Source organism: Mus caroli, unplaced genomic scaffold, assembly GCF_978045245.1.
Source record: "Mus caroli unplaced genomic scaffold, Mus_caroli_1 scaffold_3, whole genome shotgun sequence".
Taxonomy (NCBI): Eukaryota; Metazoa; Chordata; class Mammalia; order Rodentia; family Muridae; genus Mus; species Mus caroli.
In genome coordinates, this window is record NW_028227258.1 from 128,325,120 (window position 1) to 128,342,971 (window position 17,852).

The window sequence follows — 17,852 nt, forward strand, 5'->3', positions numbered from 1 at the left end:
TCAAGACTGTACAGTAAAGACTGGAGTGGGCCAGGCTTTGACACTGGGCTCCCATCGCACCAACGACTCATAGAAATACTTACAGGCCCTGCAAGAGTTCAACGGAGAAAAGAACTGCACAGTCAGTCAGCTGTTACATCGCTGGGCCACACGGTCTGTTACTGATAATTGTCGCTAGTCTAAATATAACAAATATCTGCATATATACCACCTATCCAAATAGACACATGTAGAGTTTACTATAGATAAAAAAAAAAGAGAGAAAGAACTCAACTGTTCTTTCTAAAGAAGAAAAGAACCAAATGACCTTCCAGCATTGCAGAAATATAAAGTACTTGGCTGGGTTGTATTTGAAGGCCTCTTTCAGCTCTGGTATGCTGTGAAACCCGACTCTTCAAGAATCTAAAAGAGAAAACCCCTGAGATATGTCTTCACTTGTGACAGGAGAAAAGAAAATTCAGTTAATAAGACCAAAGAGACAGTGGTCGACAAGTGCCCCAGGAACAAGTCCCTGCAGTGACCGCTCTGTGGGTGTGCAGAGCCAGGAGGAGGTACCTGTCTGAAGGCTCCCATCCCAGGGGGTAGCAAAGGAGGTCCAGCAGTGGAGCACTGCCTAACACAGCTCAGTCCTGTTAGGTCATGATAATCACCAGGAACAAACCATTCTGTGCTCTTTATCTCAGCTAAAGACCTTACAAACTTCACAGGTTGTTTATTGTGTCCTGCACACAACCTGCATACATGTTGTTTATTGTGTCCCAATCTGTGTTAGGAGATATTGTGAGGAGGAGCGAGGAAGTTGGAGAATTTCTGGTATATATTTTCTCTATACTAGCTTTGGATACTGGTCTTTAAGCTGCCACCTCTGCAGAACTAGAAGGTTGTAGGGTTAATCGTGTGAGGTGTCCTAGGGCTGCCTTTAGCTTGCTTCCTTTGGGGGGAACAGGGTACACATTATAATAGTTGGCCCACAGAGCTACCCACTGATACCCTGCATCATCTCCTTCTTGTCCCTGACTCTTGCTGTAGATAATTGAGATGCTACAATTACTGCCTTTAGTCCTTGCCACCAGAAGTCCTGTAGGGGGTGCATCTAGAGAGGCCATAGGGCAATGGCAAGAGCCCACTGTTGGAGCTGTACTGCTGTGCTGGTTGGGTGCCTGGCCTGCCACAATTGGGCTTGGGTTGAAACTGGCAAAGATTCATAGCAATCAGAAAGAATTTAAGAAGTGAATTAACTTTTCAAATACCAGTGCATACTGTTCTCCCTGGCTTAGTGTGTGGAACACACACAACTCAGCAACTGGCACTGGGAAGGCAGTTGGGGTATTATGTTTGTCAGCTCGCCTTTTGGATGGGCCATAGGTAGGAGTGTTGTGCTGTGAGCATCTTGCTGTGGATGCCGTTCTGCTCTTAAGTTAAAGCTGACAGACTTGATCAGAACTTCGATGGTGTAGAGTTGGAAACCCAGAGCCAAATTATCTTGAGCTATCTTTAGTCTCCTTAGTAGCCAGCCGTTCATTGCCCATTTGACCAGGTAATGCTGGGCTGTATTAACTTAGCAAACCACTAGCTTTCACCAACCCCAAAGCTAAGAATGTCACCAGATAGTACTTGAAACCTATTGATAGCACTGACTTCCCAACTATGCTGTTGTTGGGAAGAAGCAAAGGAAACTTACTCCAGGCAGTACCATTTAGTTTTCAGACTCCATTTAACCATAGGGATAAAGTAAATTCAAGGTCCCAGATCCTAGGGAAGCCAGGGGCTTCCCTATAGCTGAACATCTTCTGTTGTAAACGGTTGAGTCTAGACATCTCAGGCACAACTTCTCTGTCTTGCCTGGCAGGGTTAAACAAGTTCATATGCTCCTGCCAGCGTCTTTGTCCCCTTATCACTCTTAGACCTAATGTCTTGGAGAATGAATTAAGGACCTTGAAGCCTGTGCAGGCTCAGTCTCCAACAGGTACTCCCTTTTTTTAACACACAATGTCAAAATACAATTGAATAACGCTGCAGTTCCCACCAGCTCCCCACTCTGAATTGTGTTACCATCCTATAACAATGTTGTATAATCTCCTACACTACCGTACCTGGTTCAGATCCCAAACTGGCTGCCTCCCTGAGCACTCAGAAAATAAAGCCTTAGCCGGGCGTGGTGGCGCACGCCTTTAATCCCAGCACTCGGGAGGCAGAGGCAGGCGGATTTCTGAGTTCGAGGCCAGCCTGGTCTACAAAGTGAGTTCCAGGACAGCCAGAGCTATACAGAGAAACCCTGTCTTGAAAAACCAAAAAAAAAAAAAAAAAAAAAAAAAAGAAAATAAAGCCTTAATTTTTAAATTTCCATCTCTAAAGTGAGTTTTCTCGGCTTCCATCTCAAACCCAATACTATACAGTCTTTGGTGATGTTTTCATCAATGCATTGGGAAAATGCCTTGATTTATGGCTTCCTTTTCTTCTGCATTTACAAAAATGTAGCGAAACAAGTTTCCAGGCGAGAACATGCTATTTGGGGCAGCCTGGATCTGTGTTCCCAGATCATGGTCCCTTATATATGACTTAAGAATAAATTCGAAGTTACTTTTGGGTATAATACTATCCCGCAATCTGGTGGTCGTCCATCCTGCTATCCTGTAGTCCACCATCCTGGTACCCCAGGAACCCTATGCCTTCCATCCCCCGAACTTTGTGATCCTCTGGAGCACCCGAGCTTCCAGATTTCCACGTATTGGAAGTCCTGGGAGTGTATCTATCCGTGCAAAGAGAGCTGTGCCTCACAGACACAGGCAAGCAAATTCTACCCGCTGCAAAAAGGACAAGGGAATTCTCAAAGGAAGTTCCGCCTTCCAGCATGAGTGCTTCCTGTTTGGTAACTAAGGGCGCCTGGCTGTTGCTAGGGCCGCGGTACAGACAGTTAGGCTCGGCAGACACCGGCCGCGAGCTCCAGGGAACGGTTTTGGGTGGCTTGTCTGTGCTCCCTTCGAGCCCCGTACGCCATGTGCAGTGAGTTCCTGTCAGAGCTGCCCTGGGAAGATGGGTTCGCCATCCCCGTGGCCAATCAGGAGAACAAGATCCTGGAGGATCAGGTGAGGAGGACCGGGTGGGATTTAGGGGAGAGTCGACCAGAGGGGAACAGCTGAGGAGTGGTAAAAGGGCTGGTTGAACGCCGCCAGGACTGCCAATGAGGACCGGTGGGAGGATGGATGACCAGGTAAAGACTAGGTAAGGAGTGTGAATAGAGGATGCTGGGCCAGGTGGGTATCCAGTGGGAATCAGGGGAGGGCCAGAGAAGACCAAGTCCCACGTACAGGTGCCGCGCTGCTCATTTGCGCCTCTTGTGGCCTGACTTCATCACTTAGATCTGATACCCCGTCCTCCCCACTTTTTCTCCTGCTCCTATCAGTTACTACACATTTGAAAGTTTTATCGAAGCAACAATTTCTATTCAGGGCCATAAAACCCGAGTCTCACTCTTCCAGCTGTTTCAGGTGCCAGCTAGCAGGCCTCTCCCATCCAATTAAGGATCACAAATGCATTGTTGGTGTTTGCCTAGTAACCACCATTTATTCATGTGCACACACAAGACACATTCTTGCCAGCATTTGTGTTTCTGTGATGTTTAAAATCGCTTGAGTTGCTTTCAAGGAAAACATTTTAGTGAAGTATGCAATATAGAGTTTCAGAGTGGGAATCATGGCGTCACAAGATGGTGAAATATTTCACATTGTTAGGACAAACCTGCACCAACTAAAATACATACAGTTTAAGTCTCGGTTCTTTTTGTTTGTTTTTTGTTTTTTTTTTAATTGCAACCGGCTCCACAAAGTTAATGCATCTTTAGCAGTCAGCGCAAAGTCCCACGGATCGGTATTAGGGTGTGGGGAAGAGGGAACCAAGAATTGAAGATTTGTGCAAATTGACAAGGTAGAAGAGAATATTTTCTGCCCTCTGAATAGTGAGCATAAAAGACTTTTGGGTAAATCTGCTGAGAAGACTGGAACGTTTGGAATGCTCTGCTCCTCTGCTCTGCTCTGCTCTGCTCTGCTCTGCTCTGCTCTGCTCTGCTCTGCTCTGCTCTGCTCTGCTCTGCCCTGCCCTGCCCTCTGGTTAGGATTGGGCATTTCACTTTAAGGACCATCAATATTAGGACAGATAAAAAATCACTGCTGGTGCCTGAGTCATAGCTGCTAGTTGAAGATTTGGAGCCAGCCCACCAACCTGATGGGTGTCTTGTTGAACAAGAGATGAGATGGGCAGGAGACATTATATAAGTAATATATTATTACATTGTATAAGAGGTATTTAGGAGAGCGATCCTGCTGGCTCTACAGTTAGCATTTGAACTTAAGGTTCTTGTCCTGTAGTTTTTATGCTCCCCCTTTCATTACATTACCCTTCTTTCTTTTCGGGGTATGTGTTGGTGATGTATGGTGGTGGATGTACATGTGTGCGCATGCGTGCAGAGGCCAGAGATCAAGCCTAAGTGTCATCCCCCAGGCTCTACTTCTACCTTACTTTTTGAGGCAGGGTCTCTTACTGGGACCTGGAGCTACCAGATTAGGCTAAGATGGCAGACTAGTGAAGTCCTCGCATCTCTGTTTCCTTTATGCTGGCGTTACAAGAACATGTCACATGGCTGGCTTTTTCCGTGTATGTTTGCAGAGAAATGTAGTTCCTTCCCTCCCTCCTTCCCTCCCCCCCCTCCTGCCCTCCCCCTCTTTCCTCCTCTCTTCCTCCCTTTCTCTTCCTCCTCCCTCCTTTTTGTCAACACAAGCTGGAATCATTTGAGAGGAGGGAACTTCAACTGAGAAAATATCTCCATAAACTTGGTCTGTAGTCAGTCAAGCCTGTGGGGCTTTTTTTGACTAATGGTTCATTCAGGAGGGCCACACCTGCCGTAGGTAGCATCAGCCATGGTCCTAGGTTGTCTAAGAAAGCAGGCTAAGCAACCTATGAAGAGCAAGTCAGTAAATAGCATTCCTCCATGGCCTGTGCTTCGGTTCCTACTTCCAAGTTACTTTCCCTGCTCGAGTTTCTGTTCCAGTTTCCTCAGTGGTGCACGGTTGTCTGGAATGTAAGATGACATAAACTGTTACTTTTGGTCATGGTGTTTGTCATAGAGATAGAAACCTAAGATCATAAGACAGTCCACAAGTTAGAGATGGAATAGGATTTCCCTTTTGCCCTCCAGGGAGGTAACCCTGCTGTATGAGAAGTACATGCTACATGAACTATAGTATTAATCTCCCAAAATCGTCTCTAGATGGCAACATTATTTACATTTAAAAGGTTGGTAGAATTTTAAGAGGTTCCTGTGGAAATTTAAAAATTAAAGATGGCATGGACTAGATATCTGTGTCCTTCCAAAACTCAAATTTTCAGTGTGATGGTGTTTGGGAGATAGGATCTCTGGAGGGATGTTTATACTAGCTGTTATAACGTAATGTTAGAGCTGTTATACTATACTTTTCTGTTGCTGTAATAAAACTCCATGATCAAGGAAACTTATGAATCAAGGCATTTAATTGGGCTTTGAGGGTTAGTAGTTTTGTAAGGGTCACAGTCAATGACTGTAGGAGTAGCTGAAATCTCAATCTCAAAATGTAAGCAGGAGGCAGAGAGCATACTAGAAATGGTATGAGTTTTTAAAACCTCAAGCCCACCCACAGTGACACACCTCCTAATCCTTCCCAAACAGTTCTACTAACCAGGGACCAAGCATTCAAACATGAGTCCATGGGGCCATTCTCATTCAAATTACCCCAAAGGTGGCGCTCTCATAAATGAGTCAGTGCCCGTATAAAAAGAGGAAAGAGAGAGATAATTTCTGTCACATTTAGATACAGAAAGAAGACATTTGTTTGCAAAGTAAGAAGAAAGGGCTCACTAAGAATCTTGCAATTCTTAGCCTGTGCAATTGTGACAGATATATTTCTGTTGTTTAAGGCATCAAGTCTCTGATATTTTTGTTATAGCATGTCAAACTGACTATAATACAAAGTAAATGAAGATTTGGTTTGCTTTTTAATCATGGCATTTGTTACTTAACAGTTGTTAAAGCTCCGCGAGGAAAAATCAAACTTGCAAGATCAGCTTCATGACTATGAAGAACGAATTAATTCTATGACTTCTCACCTTAAAAATGTGAATCAGGAATTTTTATTTACACAGGTACAGGAATGTGTTGTGTGTTGTCATTGGGTATTACATGCCACGTTTGTGCTGATGATTTTACGTTAGAGCTATGTCAGGAAACCTCATCCTAATCACATGTTTATGAACATAGTTTTGAACCTGAAGGAGACAGAAAGAATGTTTTGAGAAACTCAAGTACTGTTCTCAGTTGTCAGCAGACTCCTTGAAGAAGAAATCACTATCAAGCTCTCACAGAGTGTTAACTGGCAGTCCAGCACAAGGAGGGGGCCGTGGGGCAGTGCAGAGTGACCGAAGGTAGACAAAGCTGGCTGTGTTGGCTGACAGAGCTTCGGCCTCCAGTTTAGTTGTCCAGCATGGACCTCTGGGCTCACTTTGGGTACAGGTCTGTCTTCACCCTCCTGAAATCTCTGCAGTGTCATGGTATTTTAGTATAGGTCAAGATTAGAATTTTATTTTTTTTTTAAATGGCACCATCTTGCTATAGAGCTGGTCTCAAACATATGATCTTTGTACATTAGATTCCCAGGTGCTGGGATTACAAATGTGTGCCATCACACCTGGTTCTAGGAATTGAAATCTTAACACTAATAGTGATGTTTTTATGTTTTAGAAGACTTTTCAGATAACAGGGGCAGGCAAAATTCATTTTAGACATTCTAACACTAGGGCTAAGAGGGTTTGGCTCGGCTGTTAAGAATCTTTGCTGAGCTCCCGGAGGATCTGAGTTCAGTTCCCAGCACCATGTTGAAAGGTTTACAACCACTTGTAACGACAGTTCTTCAGGCCTCCATGAGCCATGTGCCATGTGAATAATAAATAAAATACATAATATCACATAAATAAAATACAAAAATAAATCATAAAAAGCAATATTAGTACAAATCTACTTCAGTTAAAATGGGGTGACTATGTAATCACTACAAGGAACCCAGACATCAGGAGCACACATCAGCATTGGGAACATTACAATTTCCACCTCACCTCAAAAAATTAAGTATATCCTTTTGAGAAATAGTTATATGTACTAATACATTCTAAGAGATGTTTACTCCTCCGCATGTAAATAGTTATCTCAGACTCGTCTCTGTTAAGTAGAACAATTAGGTGATTAATTCAATATAAACCCTATTTTCTCAATTATTTATAACCAATATTTCTCCCTTTTTGGTAAGGATGAATTATAGCTTCTAGTTCTCACCTTCCCAGTTTCTTTTCTTTAGTTTCTTCCATATAACTCCTGAACTCCTGACAGTAGTTCTCTGGGAAGTCTGTGGCTAAGCTCCTCACGACAGTAGTTCTCTGGGAAGTCTGTGGCTAAGCTCCTCACTGCTCAGCGCTGAGAGAGCCGCAGAGGAGCCACATGCTGCAGTGGGTCAGATCCCACCCTGGTGGAGTTAACTGTGTTCAATCTGAGCACTTGGGCTGGGGCTGCGTCGTGCAGTGATATATTTTATACTATAGAAACATATATCGAAGTGCTTCTATGTTGTGTAATTATTTTTCAGTCTCTTTACAAAGCAAGGGAGAGTGAAATCGAGAGCGAAGAACATTTTAAGGCCATTGCTGAAAGAGAGCTGGGCCGAGTCAACAATGAGACCCAACAGCTGGAGAAGGAGATGGCGATCATCCGGGAGCGCAAGAGCCAAATGGAAGTGGGTGTGGCTTGCTGCGGTCCTGCTTCTGAACCAGCTCTCTCTAGGGAGAACCTACCTTTTCTCTGAGATTTATTTACATGGTTCCTCCCTCCCTCCCCCCATGAAAAGACAGCGTTGTGGTTTGAAAGAAATGATCAACCATTGCATTTCGGCTATTAATAAGACTTACTTACAGGCGCAGGCCACACTGTTAGCAGACAGATAAGTTTCAGTTTTAAATTTCACCTCAAAGTTTTACCTTTTATACTCTTCTGTCAACGTGGGGACCTATCTTGGTTAGCTTCTCTGCTGCTGTGAGAAAACACTGACCACAAGCAGCTTGGGAAGAGGGCTTGTTTGATTTAGATGTACCGAGCTCTCTTGATCATTAAGAGAAGTCAGGGCAGGAACCCGAGCAAGAGCAGAGGCAGGAGCCATGGAGGAGTGCTCTGTGCTGGCTTCCTTGCAGACTCACATCAGCTACTTTCCTTATATCTCCCAGGAACACAACTTAAGGTGTGCTGGCCCCTTCTGTACCAGTAACTAGTGGATGAAATGAATATTCATTCACATGCATATTTTAATTATGTAAAGTAATGTTTATAGAGCCAATATAAATAACGTTTACTGATTTAATGTACGTTTTCTTTTCTGGTTATAGATTCATTAAGTGACAACATTTACAGAAATAATTTATACCCTGTATTGTATTTACTTCAATTGGAACTGCTTCCAAATCTTTCTGTAAGAGACCTTGTTAGAGTAGCAGACGTGACTGGAAATGGGCTGACTTTCATCTGTTTAAGCAAGCACGTCAAGCAAGCTATTTTAACTGACCCACACACTCACATATTTGGGGTGGCTTTGGTTTGGGATCTAATGGGTTCTCTATGAGAGAACTGCCCTAAAGCTTTTTCACAAGAACCTTGACTTCACCAACTGTTTTTGATCTTGTCTGATTACCTCTGTTTTGTAACTGAAGAATTAAAATACAAGCATGGTAGTAACAGAATTGAACATTCTATGCCACAAACATGTGGAAGGCAGAGCCTGGCTTTCTCCATTTGTTTGGTTGGTAGTATAAAGTATGTGTTCTGATGTTTGCATAATAAATAATGTTTTGTTATTGCCTGTTCTCTCCTGTTCCTTGGAAAGTAGAACAATATATTTAAAGCTACTCAAAAGCTGGATGGCTTGAAATGTCAGATGAACTGGGACCAGCAAGCCTTGGAGGCCTGGCTGGAAGAATCGGCTCACAAAGACAGTGACTCTCTGACCCTGCAGAAGTACTCTCAGCAAGACGATAACAAAATCAGGGTGAGACGTTAGGCATTGCTTAAACTGCTTTTATCTAAGTCCACCTTTAAAACATGAAGTCATAGTCACTGATTTTGGAGGCAACTGTCCTTGAAGGTTTGGGGCCAGGCTCTCCTCTGAGACCCTTTTAGGATGAAGTGTCATTTCTCAAGAAGAATGAGTGCAGTCAAATCCTCTAGCATGTTGCTGCCTCTGAAGCCATATGACCCACTGGGAACCTGAGTTATGACTTCAAAGGACATTTCAAAGCATTTCAGGAGAGAAAGTTTTAGTCATCCTAAAACTATTAATTAATTTTGGATACTTTGACATTTGATTTGAATATTCCATGTAAGTTCTACCCATTTGAGATAATATTGCAGTTGATAAGTTATTTCTTGTACATTTACTCTGTGTGAAATCCACTCAGTGTCTCATCTACTGTGATAGTGAAGCTACTGTCATACAAGTCCATTCTCTAGCAGGCTAAATACCAAATGTGCTATTTTAAATATTTTTAAATGGCAGGTTATGTTTGTATTTTTCTCCTAATTTGTGTTACAAGCCATCTTAGAAACAGGTACATTTCCATGGGGATATAAGCAAACAGTACATTAATGCTTTGGGAGCTAGACCATAAGAAAAATATATATTATTTTATAGGCCCTGACTCTGCAGTTAGAAAAGCTGACCATGGAGTGTAATGAGAAGAGGAAGCTTCTAGACAGTGAACTAACAGAGACGCTAAGTGCGCAGGTTGGTCTACGGAGATATTTACTTCTTAACTTCCAAGGCAATATTTGCAAAAGCATTTAGATTAATGGAAGTGTCATCTTCTGTTTGTTCTGCAGTTAGAATTAGATAAAGCTGCACAAGATTTCCGGAAGATTCACTTAGAACGACAAGAGCTCATTCAGCAGTGGGAGAACACCATTGAGCAGATGCAGAGGCGGGATCAGGAGATAGACAACTGTGCCCTGGTGAGCTAGCTGCAACCCTGCGATGCCGAGTGCTACTGTCTCCCGCTTACCGCATCAATTTAAAATATACATCATAGCCTGGGGTGGTGGTGCATACTTTTAATCTCAACACAAAGGCTGGCAGGTCTCTGTGTTTGAGGCCAGCCTGGTCTATTTAGTTCCAGGATAGCCAGGGCTACATACCAAACTAAACTAAATCAAACCAAACCAAACCAAACCAAACCAAACCAAACCAAACCAAACCAAACCAAACACAACCAACTAACCACCACCATAACAAAATAGCATGCTGCTGTTTGAAAGTCACGTTTCAGCCAGATTGAATGGTCCCGGCAAATGTTTTTCCAAGCCAAGTCAAGCATTTAGCAATGGGCCTCTATGGACATTATTTATTTATTTAATAGTATTATTATCCTTGAGAACTGAGATTTCCTCCCAGCATTCCAGCCCATGGTTATCTGTTGTAACTTGGGTTTCACAGGTTGCTCTTTGGCCCCAAGTTCTAGGTATGTAGGAATGGCTGCAGTTAAATACCACACCATGTTCATTCTTAACTCTTGAGGCTGACATCGGTGTCTACTTCTGGACATCCTGTTACTTTCAAACCCCAAGCCCTGTTCCGTAATGTGCCTCCAGCAGGCCCAGGATCACAGGTTTCCAGGCAGCGGTTTGCACATAGCCCATGACTCTTCAGTTAGGTGTTTCTTCCGATTCTTCTCCCTTTCTCCAGCTTGTGTCTTGCTACCAAGCCACATTTGTGTCACATCCAGGGAACGACTTAGTCACCAGCAGCACTGTAAAGAAACTTGACTGCTGCTGTTAGAATTAAGTGGCAGAAAAGCTAATGTGATGACGGCCTTCAAGTGAGCATTTGAAACGTGTAAGCTTAGAAGAGTCTGACAGTCCTCTGGCTGTCCCAGCACAATCGTGATATAGAACACTACATTAAGAATGTCAATTGATAAGGAGGACATGTAAGAACACTACCTTAAAATTAGTTATTTGATAGAATCACCTTTGTTGAAACTTAAATATACTTTAAGACAAGTTTTCCTTTTAATTCATTGGTTCTGCTGTCCCGAGTAACTGGTAAGAGCCCCATTGCTCTGCTTCCCGGCTCTGCAAGCCTTCCTGTTGCACTAAGAGCTGGCCCTTTTCAACTTGGCATTTGCTTTTCTTCTCCATCTGACCCTAGAAGCCCTACTTTGCTAGCCTATTTTTTTCTGCCTTTTCTTTTGGGTCACATTTCAACCATTTTGTTATGACCGCTTCCCATACCACCCTTCCCACTTTATGTTTCAACCATAATAAACGCTTAAAATCTCCATCCATATTTGTTTTTAATTATTTCCTTTATTTTTGAGATTATGATATAATTACAGTATTAATTCTTTCCCTTTCCTATTTCCAAACTCTGATGTATACCCCTCTTTGCTTTCTTTCAAACTCATGGCCTCTTTTTTCATTAATTGTTGTTACACAAACACACACTCGCGCACCCCCCCACACAATATTGACTATATACTATAAATATATTGAATATATGTTTATATTATATGCATATACATGTATATAATGGTAGCCTGCTCAAGCTGTATGATGATACTTGTATGCATGTTTTCAGGGCTGACCATTTGGTATCAGACAGCCAGTATGTTTGCAATTCCCTGGGGAAGACCACGCCTCTCACTCTCAGCATTCCTTAGTTGCCTATAGTTCTTTCTATAAGGCTGAGGCCTCCTCCTCATCATCCTCATCTTTTCCCTATTCACTTTACCATGTCTATTGTTACTATCCTTGTTTAGCTCAGGTTTAGGTAATCACGTTGGTGAGACTTTCCCCCTGTAGTTTTCGATGTTACTAGGAGACATAATCTCACAGTAAACGCCCAGACTCTGGCTTGTATAATTTTCCACTCTCTCCTTCTCAGTGCTCCCTTAGCCTTAGGTGTGGGAGTGGACTGGGCTCCACAATGTGCATTTTGACCGGCTATGGTTCTTGGTAATGGTCTCAACTATCACAAAGAAGTTTCTTTAATGAAGGATGAAGTCTACACTTGTCTATGGATTTAAGGACAAATACTTGGAATGTAGTTAGAGATTAGGCTGGTTTAATAAAGTGTAGGTTCTCCTCCAAGATCCATGACTTCACTAACCCTGGATAGTTGGCTACGTTTCTAGTATCAGGAATGCTTTTCCACGTAAATTGGCCCTATATCCAATCAGAGAGTTGCTGGTTACTTCCAAGGTCTGAGTGCCACCACTGCACCCTTAGGCTGTTGTGCCATGCTGCTCGTTGCCGTGCTTCTTCGCCTCCTAAGTGGATGACCGGTGGTTGACTCCTTCCTTTGGAAGCTTGCATGGCACCTCTTAGTACCATGAAAGCTAGCTCTCAGGGTGGAGGCAGCACTGCCTGTTGATGATGTCGTCGGTGCCTCCTGCCGGACGGAGAGGGGTTATCATCTTCTTTTCCTCCTTTTACATAAGATACAGAACTCTGAGGGTTATTCTTATTATTGTAATTTCAAGACCGCCAAACAGCCTAAGTGAGGACATTTTCATTGAAGCCAATAACAAGTGATGTATTTTTGTTTTGTCTTGTTTTGTTGCTACAGGGTCTCTTTGTATAGTCTAGGCTGGCCTCGAACCATGAACTCAAGGCTGTTTCAAACCTGAACTACTCCTCTCAGCCTCCTGCGAGCCATGTGTACCATATCTGGCAAAATGTTACTTCTAAAAGATGAAAAATTGGGGGTCTTGACAGTATTTAGAAAATTTCACTGAGGCCTAAGATTCTCTTTGCAAACTATTCAGTACTATTTCTGGTTTTGTTTCTTTTGGGAGAACTTTCCCTTTCTGTGTAAAGGCCTATCCATTTCCTTGCTTGTCAGCTCTTCCAGATAGATGCAGAAAATATAATAACATTTAATGATGTGAATTCATAGATATTCAAGCACAGCATATTGACAACCACATCCTATTTAGCTAGGGGTGATGGCATACACTTTAACCCCAGGCAAATCTTTGTGTGGTTAAGATGAGCCTGGCCTTCACAGAGACTTCCAGGCTACCCAGGACCTCAGTGAGACCCTGTCTCCAAACAACAGCAACAACACACTCCCCACAACAGCAAACATATTTTTAAGGACTTTTTGAAATAAAAAGTAAGTGTTGAATATTAAAAAATAAAAACTTAACTCCCTTTTGTTTTAGTTGGAACTTAGGAAATACTTGAGCGTATACATTTGTCTCTATCTTTAGGCATTATCACGAATAAAGCAGGAAGCAAGAGAAAAAGAAGGCGTGGTGAAAGAGAAGATCAAGTTTCTGGAAAATGAGGTTGAGAACAACATAGAATATGAGAGAAGAATTTCTGTTGCTGAGCGGAAAGTGTCCAAGTGCAGGATGGACTACCAGCGTCATGAAGGCAACAGAAGTCAGCTGAAGGATGAGGTGTGTCACCTGAGCACTGGCCTGCGGTCACACAGAAGCTCAGTGGGACTGGAGAGGCCTGCTGGCTCTTTCCCTGAAATCTTTGAGTGTGTGTGTGTGTGTGTGTGTGTTGACTGACACTGCCTTTGTGTGGCAAATGCAGCTCACAGCATCAGCTCTGACTTGATATGGTGACACTGGGTAGTGTTTCCTGAGACTCAGTGCTGCTGACTGTTACCTATTGATGCTCTCTTCAGAAAAATGCCAGTTCCTGAACCTTTGCTCATTTACGGTCGTTATGTTTTTACTAGCAGTGGGCAGCATGCATTGCTTGTGTGTTTTGGATGTGAACACTTTATCAGATTTGTGGTTTGGAAGTGTTCTGCAGGTGGCCTTATGCAGTATGTTGGTGTCCTAAACTGTGCAGAGGAGAGCAAGCCCTGCTTCCTTGTTTTGCTTGCATGGCCTGCACTTTTGTCCTTTTTTGAACAGTTATAAAGTAGTAGATCTCACCTCGAGGTTTTATTCCATGCTGAGTTGATTCCATATACAGTACAGGAGAAATAACATGTTATTATTGATATTTATTATTTATATTAAGTAATACATGTTATTACCTCGCACTGTGGGTCTCTGGTTTTCCCAGAGCCATTTCTGGAAGGCGCTGTCTTTCACTGTTGGGGGTTTCTAGGGAGTCTGCTGATGTATACAAGCACATGGATTTGATCCTGCCTTCTGTTCTGTCCCGTTGGTCCAGGTGTCTGTCTGGGGACTGGTACCATACTGCTCTGATTGCTGTGGCTGGAAAGTAGGAAGTATAATTACCCAAGCTTCATTTTTCTTATATTTACTTATTTTATCACATTTACTTATATTATCACAATGGAAGTCAACACGGAGTTCCTTAGAAAACTAGTTATTGAACTACTGTTACATATGGGGTAGTAGTGGCTCTCCTGGGTATATCTTAGATTTAGATTAACAGTCAAATGTGTGGAGGAAGGTGTGAAATGTCACTGTAGGATGTGTGTGAGGTGTGAAATGTCACTGTAGGATGTGTGTGAGGTGTGAAATGTCACTGTAGGATGTGTGTGAGGTGTGAAATGTCACTGTAGGATGTGTGTGAGGTGTGTGTCACTGTAGGCTCTGTATGAGGTGTGTGTCACTGTAGGCTGTGTATGAGGTGTGTGTCACTGTAGGCTGTGTATGAGGTGTGTGTCACTGTAGGATGTGTGTGAGGTGTGTGTCACTGTAGGCTATGTATGAGGTGTGTGTCACTGTAGGCTGTGTATGAGGTGTGTGTCACTGTAGGCTGTGTATGAGGTGTGTGTCACTGTAGGCTGTGTATGAGGTGTGTGTCACTGTAGGCTGTGTATGAGGTGTGTGTCACTGTAGGCTGTGTATGAGGTGTGTGTCACTGTAGGCTGTGTATGAGGTGTGTGTCACTGTAGGCTCTGTATGAGGTGTGTGTCACTGTAGGCTGTGTATGAGGTGTGTGTCACTGTAGGCTGTGTGTGAGGTGTGTGTCACTGTAGGATGTGTGTGAGGTGTGTGTCACTGTAGGCTGTGTATGAGGTGTGTGTCACTGTAGGCTGTGTATGAGGTGTGTGCCACTGTAGGCTGTGTATGAGGTGTGTGCCACTGTAGGCTCTGTATGAGGTGTGTGTCACTGTAGGATGTGTGTGAGGTGTGTGTCACTGTAGGCTGTGTATGAGGTGTGTGCCACTGTAGGCTGTGTATGAGGTGTGTGTCACTGTAGGCTGTGTGTGAGGTGTGTGTCACTGTAGGATGTGTATGAGGTGTGTGTCACTGTAGGCTGTGTATGAGGTGTGTGTCACTGTAGGCTGTGTATGAGGTGTGTGTCACTGTAGGCTCTGTATGAGGTGTGTGTCACTGTAGGATGTGTGTGAGGTGTGTGTCACTGTAGGCTCTGTATGAGGTGTGTGTCACTGTAGGCTGTGTATGAGGTGTGTGTCACTGTAGGATGTGTGTGAGGTGTGTGTCACTGTAGGATGTGTGTGAGGTGTGTGTCACTGTAGGATGTGTGTGAGGTGTGTGTCACTGTAGGCTCTGTATGAGGTGTGTGTCACTGTAGGATGTGTGTGAGGTGTGTGTCACTGTAGGCTGTGTATGAGGTGTGTGTCACTGTAGGATGTGTGTGAGGTGTGTGTCACTGTAGGCTCTGTATGAGGTGTGTGTCACTGTAGGCTATGTATGAGGTGTGTGTCACTGTAGGCTGTGTATGAGGTGTGCGTCATGGAGGATGTGTGTGAGGTGTGTGTCACTGTAGGCTGTGTATGAGGTGTGTGTCACTGTAGGCTATGTATGAGGTGTGTGTCACTGTAGGCTCTGTATGAGGTGTGTGTCACTGTAGGCTGTGTATGAGGTGTGTGTCACTGTAGGCTGTGTATGAGGTGTGTGTCACTGTAGGCTGTGTATGAGGTGTGTGCCACTGTAGGCTGTGTGTGAGGTGTGTGTCACTGTAGGCTGTGTATGAGGTGTGTGCCACTGTAGGATGTGTGTGAGGTGTGTGTCACTGTAGGCTGTGTATGAGGTGTGTGTCACTGTAGGATGTGTATGAGGTGTGTGTCACTGTAGGCTGTGTATGAGGTGTGTGTCACTGTAGGCTGTGTATGAGGTGTGTGTCACTGTAGGCTCTGTATGAGGTGTGTGTCACTGTAGGCTCTGTATGAGGTGTGTGTCACTGTAGGCTGTGTATGAGGTGTGTGTCACTGTAGGATGTGTATGAGGTGTGTGTCACTGTAGGCTCTGTATGAGGTGTGTGCCACTGTAGGATGTGTGTGAGGTGTGTGTCACTGTAGGCTCTGTATGAGGTGTGTGTCACTGTAGGCTATGTATGAGGTGTGTGTCACTGTAGGCTATGTATGAGGTGTGTGTCACTGTAGGCTATGTATGAGGTGTGTGTCACTGTAGGCTATGTATGAGGTGTGTGTCACTGTAGGCTATGTATGAGGTGTGTGTCACTGTAGGCTATGTATGAGGTGTGTGTCACTGTAGGCTATGTATGAGGTGTGTGTCACTGTAGGCTCTGTATGAGGTGTGTGTCACTGTAGGCTCTGTATGAGGTGTGTGTCACTGTAGGCTCTGTATGAGGTGTGTGTCACTGTAGGCTCTGTATGAGGTGTGTGTCACTGTAGGCTCTGTATGAGGTGTGTGCCACTGTAGGATGTGTATGAGGTGTGCGTCATGGAGGATGGGTGTGAGGTGTGTGCCACTGTAGGCTGTGTGTGAGGTGTGTGTCACTGTAGGCTGTGTATGAGGTGTGTGTCACTGTAGGCTGTGTATGAGGTGTGTGTCACTGTAGGCTGTGTATGAGGTGTGTGTCACTGTAGGATGTGTGTGAGGTGTGCGTCATGGAGGATGGGTGTGAGGTGTATGTCATGGAGGATGGATGCAGGGAGGTGGCTGGGTTGAATTTTGAGGTTTTCCATATCCAGCTGCATTTGTCAGGCTATCCTGACAGGTTATCTATTCACATCAGGGTATCTACAGCAGTGGTTCTCAACCTGTGGGGTGCGATCCCCTTGGAAGCACCGAATGACCCTTTCAAAGGGGTCACACATCAGATATCCTGTATACCAGATATTTACATTATGATTCATAAGAGTAGCTAAATTACAGCTCTGAAGTAGCACTGGAAATCATTGTTGGTCACTACAACATGAAGAACTGTATTAAAGGGTCACAGCATTAGAAAGGTTGAGAGTCACTGATCCAAAGTCATATTACCCCTGAGCAGGAATAGTGGCTACACTTTTTTACATGCACTTTCAGCTTTATATATGGTGATAGTTATCATGTTTTTCATGTTATGAAACAAAAATTCATCTAAACTTTGATGTGGGGATCAAGGAGAGCTACAGATAGGCATTAATTACACAAAGTTGCTATTTATATAGGTGTTATTTTAAGGTTAGAACTTAAAGTAGGAACAATAGCATTTCTCAGAAAAAAAACCTTATTGAATGTGAACATGTAACTTTTTTCTGTCTAATGATAACTAGCTGGATACTTTAAAAACCACTCTCAATAGAACATCCAGTGACTTACAAGCTCTGAGGAAAAATATTTCCAAAGTAAAGAAGGACATCTTTGACGAAACATTAAGGTAAGAAAAACCCATATAAAGATATGTAAATAGTAAATATATTTCTGGTCTATATTTAGAAATGTATTAGTGCTTAAAATTATTTTTGTAAATATATGCAAGATTATAACTGTTAACGTTCCTTTTTTTGCTGGTGCTAGGTATGAAACCTAGGGTCTTAAATGTGGTAGGTAAACATTTACCACCCAGTGGTACCCCAGCTCACTGAGCTCCGCCTTAGCTCACT

At 43.4% G+C, this 17,852-nt stretch overlaps 1 protein-coding gene across 1 annotated transcript in view; it reads left to right on the forward strand.

Annotated features, from left to right (window-relative positions):
- The first annotated feature begins 2,877 nt into the window (after nucleotides 1-2,877).
- Nucleotides 2,878-17,852, forward strand: part of Ccdc39 (coiled-coil domain 39 molecular ruler complex subunit) — a 38,345-nt gene continuing 23,370 nt past the window's right edge. The window contains exons 1-8 of the mRNA XM_021157490.3: nucleotides 2,878-3,086; nucleotides 6,052-6,171; nucleotides 7,662-7,808; nucleotides 8,949-9,107; nucleotides 9,750-9,842; nucleotides 9,938-10,066; nucleotides 13,327-13,518; nucleotides 17,523-17,626. Of these exons, the coding sequence (XP_021013149.1) occupies nucleotides 2,997-3,086; nucleotides 6,052-6,171; nucleotides 7,662-7,808; nucleotides 8,949-9,107; nucleotides 9,750-9,842; nucleotides 9,938-10,066; nucleotides 13,327-13,518; nucleotides 17,523-17,626 (1,034 nt within the window). The 5' untranslated portion in view covers nucleotides 2,878-2,996. The remainder of the gene's footprint in view (nucleotides 3,087-6,051; nucleotides 6,172-7,661; nucleotides 7,809-8,948; nucleotides 9,108-9,749; nucleotides 9,843-9,937; nucleotides 10,067-13,326; nucleotides 13,519-17,522; nucleotides 17,627-17,852) is intronic.